At 47.4% G+C, this 15,847-nt stretch overlaps 1 protein-coding gene across 9 annotated transcripts in view; it reads left to right on the top strand.

Annotated features, from left to right (window-relative positions):
* ephb3b (eph receptor B3b) overlaps positions 1-14,979 on the top strand; it is a 67,046-nt gene extending 52,067 nt beyond the window's left edge. For 2 of the 9 annotated variants that reach the window (XM_071925576.2, XM_071925575.2), the window contains exons 9-16: positions 1,335-1,387; positions 1,820-1,942; positions 3,677-3,924; positions 4,538-4,753; positions 5,522-5,671; positions 6,267-6,466; positions 10,264-10,419; positions 12,632-14,979. In XM_071925576.2, the coding sequence (XP_071781677.1) occupies positions 1,335-1,387; positions 1,820-1,942; positions 3,677-3,924; positions 4,538-4,753; positions 5,522-5,671; positions 6,267-6,466; positions 10,264-10,419; positions 12,632-12,740 (1,255 nt within the window). In that variant the 3' untranslated portion in view covers positions 12,741-14,979. Of the gene's footprint in view, positions 1-1,334; positions 1,388-1,807; positions 2,027-3,676; positions 3,925-4,537; positions 4,754-5,521; positions 5,672-6,266; positions 6,467-10,263; positions 10,420-12,631 lie in introns of all 9 variants that reach the window. The other 7 variants (XM_071925572.2, XM_071925571.2, XM_071925577.2 and 4 more) reach the window with 5 other exon arrangements.
* The last annotated feature ends 868 nt before the right edge of the window (positions 14,980-15,847 follow it).

Genomic DNA, 15,847 nt, shown 5'->3' with positions numbered 1-15,847 from the left:
CTGTGCCACCTGTGAGCCAACCGAATGCCAGATTATTCTTCTGAATCTGTGAATAGTAAACAGCTTTGGCCAAAATGCTAGTTTGCTCACTGGACACAGCATGGCGGAGCAGCTGTGGGGCCTGATAGGCCTGCCCTCGTGGCCCGGCACTCCGAGTCGTCCGTGCGGCCGCCCGACCACAAAGAACCCAGATGCGTCCCTGTCCGCCGGGCCCAGTTAACTCACAAGATGTGAGCGACTGTTCACGCCTTTTCAAAAAGTCTGACACTGCATCGGCTGGGGCTAACCGCAGTCGTTTATCCTTATACCACTCATTTGTCAAGCGGACAGATGCACTTATCCATGTGTGTGTGTGCGTGCGTGCGTGTGTGTGTGTATACACGTGTGAGAGGTTGGCACCCACCGCTGACTGGCACCCACTGGGTTCCCTCCACAAGCCAGTTCAGGCCGTGGCTGACAAGCACGGGCATCGGTCACGCTAGACTGAATAATAATCTCCCTGGCTCTCCCTGCTCTCTCTCCCTCTCCCTCTCCCTCCCTCCGCTCTCCCTTTCTTTTTTCACACCGCTACATTGTGTCTCTGTCAGTGTCTTAGCTTAGCCACTGCTGCGACTGCCACAGAAGAAGAAGAAGAAGACGAAAAAGAAAAATAGTAATAATACAAAACACAGCCTCGGCATATTCCGGAACCGCATTTGAATTTGAAATGAGATGCAAATCACCGTCGGGTATTATTGCCCTGGTTACTGGTTAGACAACAAAGGAAGCACATTAACATGTAATTTCAACAACCCAACCCCCTCGCTCTGTCATCGTCTTTGTGTCCCCCTCGGTACAGAAGGGAAAGATGGAGAGAGATGAAGATGCAGAAACAGAGAGAGAGAAGGAAAGAGAGACTGACATGAGAGCGAGAGCGCGTGAGGGAGAAAAAGACGAGGCAGATTGAATTGAAATGAACAGTGTGATGTCTGAGGGGCGAGGAAGGCGAGACAGCTGAGCTTGCTGTTTGAGCCTGCTTTTGTCTCGGCTGCTCATTTTGGGGGGTAACACGAGTGAATGGCTCTCGCTTGCCGTTTCAGACAAAGAAATGATATCCTTATGTTTGTACTCTAATGTTACAATCCCAAAGTAGAGTCATTTTACCGCTAGGCATTGATGCAATCTTTATCTTTATCCCTGAATTCTAGTGCTACAAGAAAAAAAAAACATCATTACCAAGCAACATCATTATTAGGGGTCCGTTTTCTCCTCGTGCTTTTGTTCCTTTCCAGTATTGCACCCCGCTGTGCGTGGAGCCCACGTGACTCAGTTTGTGTTTTCGTCTTTCCCTACAGAAAGCAGAGAAATGGCTCAGAGTCGGAGTACACAGAGAAACTGCAGCAGTACAGTAAGTCTCTCTGCCGAGACACCCCTCCCCTTTCCATGAGAGACATTCATCCAACAGCCAGTACTTCTTGGCCTTAACTTAGCTTTGACTTACAGCCACTAACCATTCACTCCCTATGTTGAAAATGTTACATGACACAAATGAATAGTGGAATAAAAAGCAGGATAATTATAGCTCACATAACTTGCTTTTGATTGATAAATTAGTGTATAATCAAAACATTATCAAGGTTCTTGCTAAGTAGCAATTACAGCAATTGCAGCAATTAATGCAATTACATCTACTGTTTAATTGAGCTACATTTGTTTAATAAAAAATGTGTTTTTAGATAAAACTGTATTTTTCAAACCATTACACAGTGTTTTATGTTGTTAAAGTTTTGCCCGGCGTCATCGATTCACGTGCCTGTTCTCGCTACTGAATCCCCTATAGTCACGCCGGGAATGAAGGTCTACATCGACCCCTTCACCTACGAGGACCCCAACGAGGCGGTGCGCGAGTTCGCCAAGGAGATCGACGTCTCCTGCGTGAAGATCGAGGAGGTCATCGGCGCAGGTAACCCACCAAAGCTCCTGAGCTACAGGGGGAAGACTGCTAGTCACCTCCAGGCCATACCGTTAGAGGACTTCACGCCAATCGGTACTTTCACTCAATTCATCGCTAGCCCTCTCCTTGCTCCCTCCCCTCCCTCACCCATCACCTCCTTAGGTCCCCCTTTCCAGCGCTAAAGTCTCCGAGCTGTCTCATCCACTCTCCTGTGTTCAAGTCATTGCTAGCTAATGTCCTTTTTTAAAGTAGCTTGACTCACAGTCGTAGCACCCTTCTGTTTTTTTCCCTGCCACGTGCCTTTAGAGTAGCTTTTGTACACTTTTGTCTATCGTTTTGTGTCCCTGTGTCCTCAAAATGAAGCCCAATCCTGGAACAGGAGAGGTGCTGTGCATGGAGTTTGATTTATTTTGCTCAAATACGAGGCAGCAATCAACTCTAATTGACTAAAAAATCTTCTTGAATCTAATGGATGCAATTATTTTCAAGAGTGCATGGCTAAGATGTTGAAATGCTTTCTACCATGTCCAGGATTGGCCGTCTCTGACCCCGCCTACTTTTGAAGTGTGTTGAGAGCCTCTTTAAAGAGGACTCTTATTTGTTCACCTTATTTGACCTTTGTCCTTAGCACTTATTGCCTCTCCCAATATGTGGTGGTCGTCTCCTTTAGATACCCCCTCCCCAACTTTTGATGTTGTTGCTAGTAAAATATGACATGTATTTGATATATTTGATAGTAATATCTTTGCTAAAAAGCTGCAGGACTGTGCCAACTGAGATTGAGTTGTCTTAGCATTATATCTGAGCCAAAATGGAGGACGTTGTGATGACGGAGATGGGAATCGCTACTACTGCTTCTGCTACTACTACCATTACTACTACTACTGCTACTACTACTACTACGACAGCCCTTCTACTGCTGAGGCTACTACTTGAAACCCATCGCTTCCCAGCCTTCGCCTTTTAAGTGACGAACCCTCAACCCCTGTCTTCCCTGTCCCCTCCTCTCCTCTACCCCTTCCTCAACCCCTCCCTCCACCCCTCCATCCTCTGCCCTCCCTCCCCTGACTCCCCCTCACTCTCTCTCACCTTTTGCCTTTACCCACGTTGGCACACATCGCTCTCATTGCCTCATTTTTCTTGCACTCTTACGCACGCTTGGCGTAGACTCTAAACGTAAAGCGTCCACGACCCCCAGGACCCCCAAGCTTCTGTCCCCGCCTATCTCCTCCTCCTGCGCCCGTGTCCCCGGCCCCTCTGATGCCTAGCCCCCGCACCCCCCCCTCCCCCCACCCCTAACCCCCACCTCCCCTATCCCCCTTCCGCTCTTCTCACCCTCGATTACCCATTTGTGCTTCTTTTTCGCAAACTTCAACATCCATTTTTTCAACACTTCACAGCTCCTCGCCCTCCATCATCATGCCTCACATTCTCGCCACGCTTTTCTTTTAATCAGTAGCTCATGCAGCATAAAGCCACCTTATGCTACCACTATTAGCACCGCCCCCTGACACCGCCCTAGAGTCCTGGCTTCTCTTGCAGTCCTCCCCTCTCCCACCCTTCCTGCTACCCTTCCCTGGCTCCTTGGTTCTAACCAGTTAACTGTCCCCTCTCCCCTCTCTCCCCCCACTCTCCTCCACTCTTCCGTCATTCCTCTCTCCCCTCCGTCTTTCTCTCTTTCTTTCCTTCTCTCCTCTCCTTTCTCTCGCTGTCTCTCTGGCTGTCCCACCCCCGCTCTCGCAGGAGAGTTTGGGGAGGTGTGCCGCGGCCGCCTCAAGCTCCCCGGCCGTCGGGAGATCATCGTGGCCATCAAGACGCTTAAGGTGGGCTACACCGACCGCCAGAGGCGAGACTTCCTGTCTGAGGCGTCCATCATGGGCCAGTTTGACCACCCCAACATCATCCGCCTGGAGGGCGTGGTCACCAAGAGCCGGCCAGTGATGATCGTCACTGAGTTCATGGAGAATGGAGCACTGGACTCTTTCCTGAGGGTGAGAGGACAGCACAGAAAACACAGGCACACACACACACACAAGCCAACACATGAACACTCAGCTCATAATATTAGATGCTCCTAATAAAACATGTATCTGTGATCTTATCGATAATGCGGCGCAATCCAATCCAAATCTCCTTGATCTTGCTATTAGTTATCTCACATTCTTTGCTGCCAAAAAAGGCCCTCTTAAGCTCAGCAGCAGCGGCAGCAATGGATATCTGACAAACGCTGCGTTCAGGCAATTGGTGACATTTACAGAGAGCTCAGTCTCCAATGAATCACCGTCTCTAAGTCACATCAAACATTGTCTGCCAGGGAGAAGGGAGTAAGAAGGAGATAGAGAGGAGGGAGGGAGGAATGGAGGGCAGAAAAGCGATACAAAGGAAAAAAGAGAAAGACGTTACACCGAGAGGAGATGGGAGATGAAAGATGCGGGTAAGAGGCAGAGAGATGATGCAAAGAGATGATGCAAAGAAAGTGAGAGACAACAGAGAGGAAGGTAGGACAAATAAAGGCAAAAGGGAGAAAAACATATGCTCCTTTGAACATGCATCCTTGATCTAAAATCCAATTTGTCCTTGTCTTTCTCTCTCTTCTTCTGCCAGCTCAACGACGGGCAGTTCACGGTGATCCAGCTGGTTGGCATGCTGCGTGGCATCGCAGCGGGCATGAAGTACCTGTCAGACATGAACTACGTGCACAGAGACCTAGCTGCCCGTAACATCCTGGTCAACAGCAACCTGGTGTGTAAGGTGTCCGACTTCGGCCTGTCTCGCTTCCTTGAGGACGACCCCACGGACCCCACCTACACCAGCTCACTGGTGAGTGAGGATACTACGTGTGTATGTGTATGTGTGTGTGAGTGTATTCATGTTTGAAGTTGATGTTTAAAGGTGCTACATGTAGCATTTTAACATCAATAAATCATTACCACGTTAATTTTGAGACATTAGTGTAATTACCGTAAACAAACGAGACCATCAGCGAGAAGACTGGCAGCCTCTAACTGCCTTTATAATGTTTTTTATACATTATTGTGTGCCATAGGGTCAGATTTAGCATTAAATCTGCTGGATTGCTTTATGGCACAAAAAAGGAAGCGGGCGCTCTTCTTACAGCACAAATGGAGCTAAAGTGTTTCTGAGTTTCTCGCAGATGGTGGAACGAGTGAAAGGCCAATCGAAAGAAAAAAAAATCACTTCCAACATATTTATCCTAATCAATTAAGCCAAAAAGAAAACAAATACATTGGGAGCAACACCAGGCGGGGGGAGGAGGAGGAGGACGGGACATCAACAATCTCTTTGTGACAAGCATTAGCAATACCATAGTAAGTGAGCCATAGTAAGCCATGAGCTCATTTGTTTACGGTAATTATACTAAGAAATCACAATTGATATATTGATGTTTGTGTGTATCGGTTTCTGTAACTGTGTGTCTGTGGCGTGCACCCCTGTACTGTGCCTCAGCGTTTCCTCGGACTGCGTTTATCTCACCCTCTCTCTCCCTCTTGTATGTGTGTGACTCTGTGTTCGTGCTCCATCCCCCCCCAGTATTTCACGCTCACCTACTCATTCGCATATCCACAGGGAGGGAAGATCCCCATCCGCTGGACGGCTCCCGAGGCCATCGCTTACAGGAAGTTCACCTCGGCCAGTGACGTGTGGAGCTACGGCATCGTCATGTGGGAAGTGATGTCGTACGGCGAGCGGCCATACTGGGACATGAGCAATCAGGATGTAAGTAAAATGTTGTGTATTCAGGGGTAAAAACACTTTATGTTCAGTGTTCAGTATTTCAAAATATGCATCCACTACTGCATCCACTGAGATGTTAATAATTTGAAAGCAAAACTCTTTAGTTGAAAAATTCACCAATTCCCTACAGTGGAGTTTTCTTTTAAGCTTTCATTTTGCATGAAAAGATATTCCGATATTTCAAACGACGGCTGTCTCGCTTGGAATAAAACCCGAATAGTTTCTTGCCTCTTCTGCCCTCACTGTCCAGACGCCAATCCATCTCTCTACTCACAAACCCACAACTCAATCACAACTACCGCTCAGAGCTAATCTTTCTCCGGCCCTTATTCCTATGTATTCCCTCCAGCCTTCCTTCCCCTTTATCTCTGACTCTCCCATCATTTCCCTCAATCATCCCTCTCCTCCTTCCTTTACTTGCTCCGTTCATCGACCCTTCCCTCTCCCCGCGTTGTCCGTCCTCCTTCTACACCTTTAAAATAACACCATCCTTCTCGTCAGCTAGACGATTCCTATCCGTTTACCGTACTTGGTGATTGCGGTGATTGTGATTTTCCTCCCTTCCCCCCTCGCTCAGGTGATAAACGCCGTGGAGCAGGACTACCGACTGCCCCCGCCGATGGACTGCCCCACAGCGCTGCACCAGCTCATGTTGGATTGCTGGGTGAAGGAGAGGAACCTGCGGCCCAAGTTCACCCAGATCGTGGCCACGCTGGATAAGCTGATCCGCAACGCTGCCAGCCTCAAGGTGGTCACCAACAGCACGCAGTCTTCTGGGTAAGTTGTAAAAGTAGGGCATTAGTGGTCTATTACTCACCAATTCACTTTAATTCGGCATTAGTATGCGAGATCTGTCAAGCAAAGATCTAAAGCAAATACAGTAGATAGTTGGTGGAGAGTTTGGAGTAACCCAATTAAATTGTGTATCCTGCAGACACATATCCTCGGTGCTGGCAATTACAGGAATAGTCTGTGACTCTGATGCCATTATTGTTTGTCTCAGTTTCCCTGGAGGTCTTTGTTGAGTTTTATGAGGTGGATTAGTGATCTTCGTAAAGGGTAATGATGTCTTATTATGGATATTGCATAATGAATATTGTGGATATTGTAAAAAGTTAGCGTTAATTGCTTTCTAAACATCTTCTCTTGTTTTCTAAAGTCATATCTTGGAGGATACCCTGTTGGGCTCTGGTGATAGATTACAATAAGAGGTGATTAGCTTATTGAATGAAGGTACTTGACCTTTTAGCTTGAAACTGAAAGGTATTGACCGAGCCATTTCATTTGTGCCTGAGCCAGACCAACCGCGATAATGCTTTCCACTGTGCAAATGTTCCTTATCCAAATTGATACGGCGTACGTGAGTCACCGTGACTCAACTGTAACAATCTCTTAACTCCTATAAAGTGTAGATTTCTTCCCATACAACTCTGGAGTTCTCACAAATGCAGCCTGGGCCATTATGCAAATTTGAATTACCATCGCTCAATAAAGAACCTAAGGCAACTCGCCCACCAACAGGGAGCTCGATCAATGATGTCACATCTACATTTAGCCCGAGCGCTGCACTACATTCCTCACACAACCTGTTTCCTGGAAAGAATTTGGAAGATGGAAGGTGCCAGAGTTGGAGCCGGGGGGAGGGGGGTGACCTACCTATCCGTCCCCTCATCAGGGTCTTTCTGTCCTGGGGGAGGGCCGCAGACAATCCTGGGTTGGGCTCTTGGGGGAAGCCAGGGTCTCGGTTGGCCACAGGAGTGACGTTCTTAGAAGATTAAGCTTGCGGTTAATTAGCTCGATTAAGGCGATGCAAAAAAGAGATGGGAGCGCCTTTTAATTAGCCGCTAACGAGATTTTAAACGGGCCAGCAGAGAGGTGGCCTCCTGCCGACAAGCCTAACGAGGGAGGAGTGAGAGATGATGCCGCCGTCCCGCTCGGTGTTGAAGGGTGGCTGGAGGTTAGCTAACACTGTCTGGCTGGGAAGCCTTGTGGCTGTGTGTGTTACGTGTGCCTTACATGTTTGCATCGTGTAGGTGTGTGTAAAGAGCGATAGAGATTTGGTATTGTTGGGCTACTGGCGCCAGTGTTTGATGAGGCATGTCTATGAAGTAGGATGTGAGTATGTTTGTCTTTCTATTCTTGCCTCTCACATTTTCATAAATACACACCCACATTCCCACACAGATAGTCTTCAGAAGTGAACCATGTCTGCTCTGCAAGCTTCTTACAAATGCAAAACAGTAACCCAACCCTTTGAGGAAACTGTGACACTCTCCACCATTGACCTTGCATTCAAGCGTTGCCCTGTAGCCGTCTCACTAGCTAGCTAGCCGACTGGGTTCATAACAGCCTGCGCCGTTACCCAGCGTTCCTGCTGTGTTTCTCCCTGTGGCTCCCATGAAGCCAGCGACGCTCTGGACTGTTTTGAAGCTAACTTCAGAGAAGGGGGACTAACAATGCTCCATTAAGAGAAGCCAGCGTCTGGGGTTAATGACGTCCTGAGGCCTTGGGCTCCGAAGCGCAGGCCTTATTAAAAATCACTCCATCTACACCACTCAATGGAGCCTCTGTATCACTCTTATTAACTCCCCCTTCTCTCTCTCTCTCTCTCTTTTCCCCCCTTTCTCCCTCTATCCCTCCTTTAATTGTTAATGAATCTAATGCCATCAAAAAGGACGACAGGGATCAACAGAGCAGAGAGGAGGGGAGACAGTGGCGCTCTTTCTCTTCGCTCGCTCCCTCGTCTGTCTCTCCTCCTTCGCCTCCCCTCGGCTCCCGTCTCCCCCCCTCCGCCTCCTCTCTCTCTCTCGTTCATCCACTCCACTCCTCTCTGAGTTGTAGTACAGTTTTATTAAAACTCCCAAGGTGGCCTCTCTATCTGCAGCATTGATCAGCAGAGGGGGTTAGGTTCGTGTTCTTCAGAAAGGCCTTGCTGCCTGTCGACAGGTGTGTAGGCACATGCGATACACACCTAAACACACTCAAACACACATGCAGGCGGGCACGTTCACACACACACACAGATTCATGGACTCATCGCACAAATAAATACACTCATACACACGCACATGAAGACACAAACTGCAAACTTGCAGGTTCGTGAGTCACCCCCCCCCCCACATGTTTTTCCAGCATCCACAGGTTCGTGAGTCACTCCCAACACGCAACCACACACACATCTGAGCCACATCTGTGTTTACATTCCGCAGATATCTCTCCCCTGTCATGAAGCCTGTTTCGGAAATGTCTTTCCACCTCTGCGGGATTGTGTTGCACGCATCCTTTTGTCTAGCAGACCTCGGATAACATGCCAACAAGATCACACATACACACACACGCACACACACATTCAAACACACCGTGAGAAGATGTAAATAAAGCAGTCACCACGGCTTTAGCCCGTACCCCGCCACTTCATCTATGTTCAGACCAGCAGCTCCAATCCGATTTTTTCGCGTATCCAATACGAGTCGGATATTTTTTCTGACCAGCAAAAAAAACACATGGAATCCGATCTTTTCAGACGAGATTTAAACCACCTTAAAATGTGATTCAAATCGCATTCATGAAAATGCAACTCAGTCTGACCACTCAGATCGGATTTCAAGTGTTTTTGTTTTCCCACCGTTCACACGTGACACATATTTGACGTCAAGAGGCGCAGACAACAACAAACATGCAGGAGAGCCAGCAAGAGAATAGCGGCGCCTCGACAAATGAAGAGGTTTCATGCTTCCTCTCGCTGCACCGTGACCAGGAAATTGTTGTTGGGACAGAAAACGCGCCTTTAGTCAGCGTGCACCTGCGTCGTTACTATGACGACTAATGCCGTAATGATTATATTGTCTAAACCCGCAAGTCCGATCTGGTCACTTGTAAATTACTATGTGCAGTCAGCCTTAAAGAACCCATGAAACGGCATCTTTACTTCCTTGATTTGATGTTGGGGCGGGACATAATGCAGCGGGGGATCATTCAAAAGTCTAAACCAATTGAATATCAGGAGAGAAAAGCAGTTTTATTTGATGGGAGGGGTGGAGGGGCGGGATTGTCCAAAAATCTGTGATGATTTTATTGGTTGGAATTTATATTTACCAGGTCACCATTAAAGATACACTGTTTTCCTGGAAGTGAAAGTAACGGGAGTTCATTTCATGCATTTCATTTGCCTGCTGTCTGAACGCAGCGTCACACTCACACACACACACACACACACACACACTCCTCCTCCCCAGCTGTAGCGCCAGCATCCGCCAGCCGAGCCTCCAGCCAGTCTCTCCGCAGTGACAAAGGTGGTCGCCTCCCCGCCCCACCCCCCCACCCCACACACTTCCCTCTCTGTCTCTCTTGGCTCGGGCTCTGCGACTCCCTACAGGTGGAGGAGAGGAGAGGAGAGGAGGGGAGGAGAGGAGGAGAGATGGAGAGATGGAGAGGTGGCGCTCGTGGGGGGCGTTTGGGGGTGAGGTTGGCCGGCAGAGGTGGTGGAGTGACGACCTTAACCCTCTCTCTCTCTCTTTCTCTCTCCCCCTCTACCAATTCCCCCCCCCCCCCCCCCCCCTCCCTCCTCCATGTAGGGTGTCCCAGCCCCTGCTTGACCGCTGTGTGCCGGACTATACCACTTTCACCACTGTGGGGGACTGGCTGGACGCCATCAAGATGAGCCGTTACCGTGACAACTTCGTCAACGCCGGATTTGCTTCCTTCGACCTGGTGGCCCAGATGACAGCAGAGTGAGTGGAGAGGGAGCCGATTCGGCTAAATCAGGCCTAAAGTGATGGACTGGGGCGAGGGAGAGAGTCAAATTAGCATGCTTCACATTGACCTTGAGGGAATAAAAATAGTCTCATGGCTAAAATTAAACAGCTTGAGATGTGAATAAGTGGGCACAGTGGAGGCTCAGACGTCAAGGGGATAACAAAAATGAAGTAATATGCAATATTATATTTTACTGTACTGGTACGTCTTCAAGAAATTTGCAAAGTACGTTAGTTGTGCCCTAAGTTTGTAGATGTACCATGCTTTTTACTGTTATTATGTGTACCAATACTAAGCAAATACTGTATTGCATATTACAAGGACACTAAAATGAAAAATCTGAGAGTTTCAGCTTTGGCAGTGCATTACTGCTGATGCAACTTGCCAAGAGACACGAGAGAGAGAGAGATTATGCAGAAACTCAAGATGAGAAAACACAAAATCCTCCAAGCTCTTCCTGTAATTAGGTGTATAATTGACCAATCAGGATAGGTTTGTTGTAAAATGGGGAGGATTAGGTAATCAGGAAGGGACCAATAACAATCGGGCCGCTTTGGAAGTGAACAAATCAGATTCATAATGTACAAATACACACTTTTAACTGGGAGCTTTATTTCAGTATGCACTACCCTAAACAATGACCTCCAGTTGACCGTGACAACTTGCAAACCTCCTTGTGTGTTTACAAACAGGAAATGATGTAATGGAAGTCATGGAAATTGGAGGCCAGTGATGATCAAATAAATGAATTAGTATAATAATGATGAATAAATCATCCTCATTAGCCGCATAATAGGCAATGGAGGTGGAGGTAATTTGTTTCAATTTGGCCAGGCTGACAGGTGTGGTGTACTGTGGCTCTCTGTTGCCCTTAATGGCCAGTAATTCCTCTAATGGCGCCCATTTATTATCATTTCATCCTCCGTCGCTGCGCTGATGGGGATGGCGAAAGGTGGAAAAAAACACCATTTATTTGTGTGAAATTGCAGTGATGCACCCCTATTTGGCTGGTGTGTGAGAGAAGAGGATGAATGGGCGGTGTGGACGTGTGTGTGTGTGTGTGTGTGTGTGCGTTTGTTCACACATGTACAGCTCTGTATGCACACGTTTGTATTCAAATAGATCAGTCCACAAAGACGTTGAGACAAGCAGAGGGCATGGTGTCTGTGAGTAATATTAGATTATGTGTGTGTGTGTGTGTGTGTGTGTGTGTGTGTGTGAACGGAGAGGACGCAGACAGTGGCAGAACACCAGTGGTCAGCTAATCGCTCCCCCAGACGCCAGCCGCGGTTCGCTCTCTTCCCCGGCTATCGGCTGGGGAAAACAAACAGGCGAGCGGAAAGGAGAGGTCCTGGCGATATTATTCCACCGTGTTAAACCAACACGGCCACGACGATTAGATTACGCCGTCTGACTAACGACGGCCGCAGCAGGTGCACTCTCCCAGGCCTTTTTAACAGTTTAGTGATGTCAACTGTACGTCAACATTTTCACATTTCCCCGCCGCGTCCTCAATCGGAGGTTAAGGCCCTCCGCTCGCTCTTGGGATGACACTACAGCTGGCGGTTGAGACAATAAACGTCTGAGTGCTTGGCCATCATACTGATTTACGCTTTCCAATCCCATTTGCCGTCTTATTTCCATGGATATTTTTTAGGCGGCAGTGGCCAATTGAAAGCTGATTCACTGACACACAGGCCCATTCTAAGTCTGAATGACAGATTACTGACTGAGTAATCCGTCTAATATCTGACAAAAACTACTTAACGCATGTTTTTTTTCTGAGTTCCTGCCTCACTGGCGGACTGGTGTGGAGTCTGTGAAGTATGCCAGCTGCCTAACAGTAGCTCGGTTTGCTCTTTAATCATTAACCATCACATTATGAGTCTTTGGCTCCCTTCCGCTCGCCCACCTGCCAGGCGATGGAAGTATGTTGCATTAAGGCTGAGATTCGGTGCAGTTGGATGAGTGTCGCCGTTTTGTTGACATGGCCTCAGGAAGCCATTTTATGGGTGATTGCAAAGATGCTCACCTGTCCCTGCTCCTACCCGCCGGCGGTGACTGTGTTTACTTGCGTGTGACAGTGAAATTTGCACTTCAGCTTCTGTCCGACGCGATGTTTGTCTACTTTTATTTTTTTATGACGGAGCCACCTGTTCTTATTTTCTTCTCCTTTGTTTTTTTCAGAGACCTGCTTCGGATAGGGGTGACGTTGGCCGGACACCAGAAGAAGATCCTCGGCAGCATTCAGGACATGAGACTACAGATGAACCAAACACTCCCTGTCCAGGTCTGAGAGACGGGACGCGCAGACCAGCCGACGGACAGCCGGACAGGAAAAAGGGGGGAGGAACTGTGCCAGAGAGAGAGAGCCAATGGGAAACCCTAGCTGCCTGACCCATCTCTGCCAATTAGACGCTATGAAACTGGCTTGCAGTGCCTCTGACTAGTTTATTTTTTCCTTTTTTTTCAGCCCCCCCTACCACTTCCATTTTCCTGTTCCTGTGTTTTGTGTTATTCGTCATTGTTTCTTTTTCCATCCAACGAGACATTTATCAGGATTCTTTCGTGTATTTTTGAAAAAGGAGGAAGAGTGAACCCCCTTATATCCCATGCGTGCCTCACCGGCTCTGGTGTGGGTTGACGTTTGCATGCGTGCGTGTTTTTGTGAGGTTGGCCAGGACCTTAGCCCCGTTTCCCCAAATGTGAGTCTCTGATCCTCACGCGAGAGCCCTTCTCCCCGACCCTCCACCCGACCATGACAGAAAAAGCCCCTCGACGGACACTTAATACGTAGTAAAGAACGAACACCCAGGTTTTAAAAAACGAGAAAAAAGTGAACGAGCGTTCACACCAAAAATAGAAGTGTTTTGGACACGGAGGAAATAAGAGGAGAAAATCTTTCCCCTGCTAGAAGTTGTTTTACTGTGCGCGTGTGTGTTTTTATTCCCCATCTTCATATTGAAGGTGTGTTATCTAAAAGGGCACTTGGCGGAGGAGGGTGAGGAAGTGGAAGAGGAAATATGATGGGCTGGGGTCAAAGGTCAAGAAGATCAGAGGTCAAGGGGTCAAATGAGAGCAGCTGAAGTTTCTGGACACTTGTTTGGCTGCTGAGTCCCCTGCGGGTCACCTGACGACCTCGTCACCACGACCTGAGGCCACTCAGGATAGTTTCATAGCTTGGGATCATCTGCTCATCAACTGTGTTTTCTACGCATAAAAAAATGTTGTTCTTTTTTGTTTGTCCACCCACCGTTTTGATCTTCTTTTGTTTTCATACACCATTTTTTTTGGGAGATTTGTGTTTTCAAAATGGCCGGTCAAACCCAAGTACCCCTACTGGACGCTTCATGTGATTGAGGGGAAACAAGGACTGTGGCAACACAATACAAAGACCACTTGGCCTTTTGTGTGCATTTTTTTGTGTGTGTGTGTGTGTGTATATGTGTGAGAGAGAGATAGAGAGAGCAAGAGAGTGTGTTTGTATGTGTGGTTTAGTGTTCATGCGTGAATGTGCGAGTGTATCAAGTTGCACACAAATATACTGTACAATACAGCTTCTGCTATCTGCCACCGTGGAGAATTAACGCATGAACTGAACCATGACAAGGAGCAATTATATCTGAAACAATTACGCTATATTCTGTGGACAACTGTTAAACGTTCTTTTTTTATTGAATCCAAAAAAATGAACTTTGGATATATATATATGCATCGTACAGAAACTGAGAGCAAACCATGAGAGACACCTTACTTTCTTCTTACTATTATCCGGATTTAGAAATAATCAAAAATTCTTTAATTTCTTGACATCCCACCCTATGTATTTATTTGTATTCCCCCCCCCCAAACCTGACGGACTAGAGGCCATGTGGGACTGTGGACTTGGAACAATCAGGAGGAAGAGAGACCCCAAGAGGATTCAGCAAATGAATTGATGATTATTAAAAAAAAAAGAAAAACACAAGAAATTGCATATAAATTGGATATTGTATTTTTGTTGTTGTTCTAAACAGCCTGTACATGTTTTGTAACAAAAATAAGATAAATAACACAAAAGAAAAATGGTGTTTTGACAAAACGGGAAAGTGTTTGTTGTGAAATGTTTGATTCTGAGTGAAATGAGCAGAGAGCGAGGGATGAAGAGGAGCGAGAAAGAAGGAGAAAGACAGGAGGTAGAGAGGAAGAGATGAAAAGTATGAATGTTAAACTGACTTGCTGGAATCGGACCTAATCGACACACCGCCCTCTCGCTCTTTGAGTGTGAGTCTGTCTGAGCGGGTGCGTTAGAGCTAGTGTGTATTTTCAGGTCAGCGTTTTGATTTGACCACCTTAACTGGATCTTTAGCTTCCCCAGTCCATTCTCAGCATAAAGAGGAGTTTATCGTGAAGCCCTGTGCGGTTAGTGGTCGTCTTCCAGGCACCTTTTATCAACTCAAAACTTCCTACAAACCCCTTAAAGGCATCTCAGTGGTTTCATCAAACATCTAAAAACTTCTCCTAGTTTTTAATTTACTCATTTACAATACTTCCAGAGCAACCTGCAGGAATTTAGAGAGAGTAGTTACGAAGCAGGTTTAGAGATGGAGCTGTGTTAGACTGCTCGGCCTACCTGCCAATCATCAGACTAGACCCAGAGGCGGAGCTCCATCGCAGGACCTATGGCTTGCCTCTCTGCAACGGGATACCTGTCAGAGATCCCAGAGCTGTCGGGAGAGAAGCCCATTGGTCCTCGTCTGTCAGGTCGATTAACGCGGCGGCCAATCTGCCGCTGCGAGGATACGAGCGAGCATCAGCGCAGACATACGGCGGGCCGACCTATCATTATCTCTCTTCATTTCCTGTCCGGCCTGCAATCATCCTGTCTCAGCCCGGGCCGTTGCCTGATTAGTACAGTGCGGGATCAACAGCCTTGGCGTGCAGACAGCCAAAATCTGCAGGCCCCTCATCCTAAATGATAGCAGCTGCATCACCTAGACCGTACTATTGGAGCTTCCCACAGAGGGGTGTTTGGAGGTGGCGGATTAAGGGATGGAGCCGTACCATTAGTCCCATCTCCCAGACAGTCTCCGTATTGTTTGGGTCGGACTTGATCAATGCAATATGTGAATATTATTAGTTAGGTGTGTAATGATAGCGTGATGTTAGCGTGTGTGCATTACGTCTTGCCATATTACTCTTGTCAGCCTCTTTTGAACCCCTCCGAAAGCCATTGAGGATATTATGCAAAACAACCATGTGTTCCCTATTTTATATCGTTTCATCTTATTCCGCAAACAGACGTTTTCAGTACTGCTAGTCCCCTCTGTGTAAAGGGCTTACTAACCTGAAACAGTTGTAGTACACAATCAAGTAGTAATATCAACAATTATGTTCTCAAACTGCGCAGGAAGTAAGTCTCAA

The sequence above is a fragment of the Centroberyx gerrardi genome, chromosome 9 (genome assembly GCF_048128805.1).
Source record: "Centroberyx gerrardi isolate f3 chromosome 9, fCenGer3.hap1.cur.20231027, whole genome shotgun sequence".
Classification (NCBI taxonomy): domain Eukaryota; kingdom Metazoa; phylum Chordata; class Actinopteri; order Beryciformes; family Berycidae; genus Centroberyx; species Centroberyx gerrardi.
Note: the sequence above shows the minus strand (reverse complement) of the source record. Positions and strands in the feature narration are given on the sequence as shown.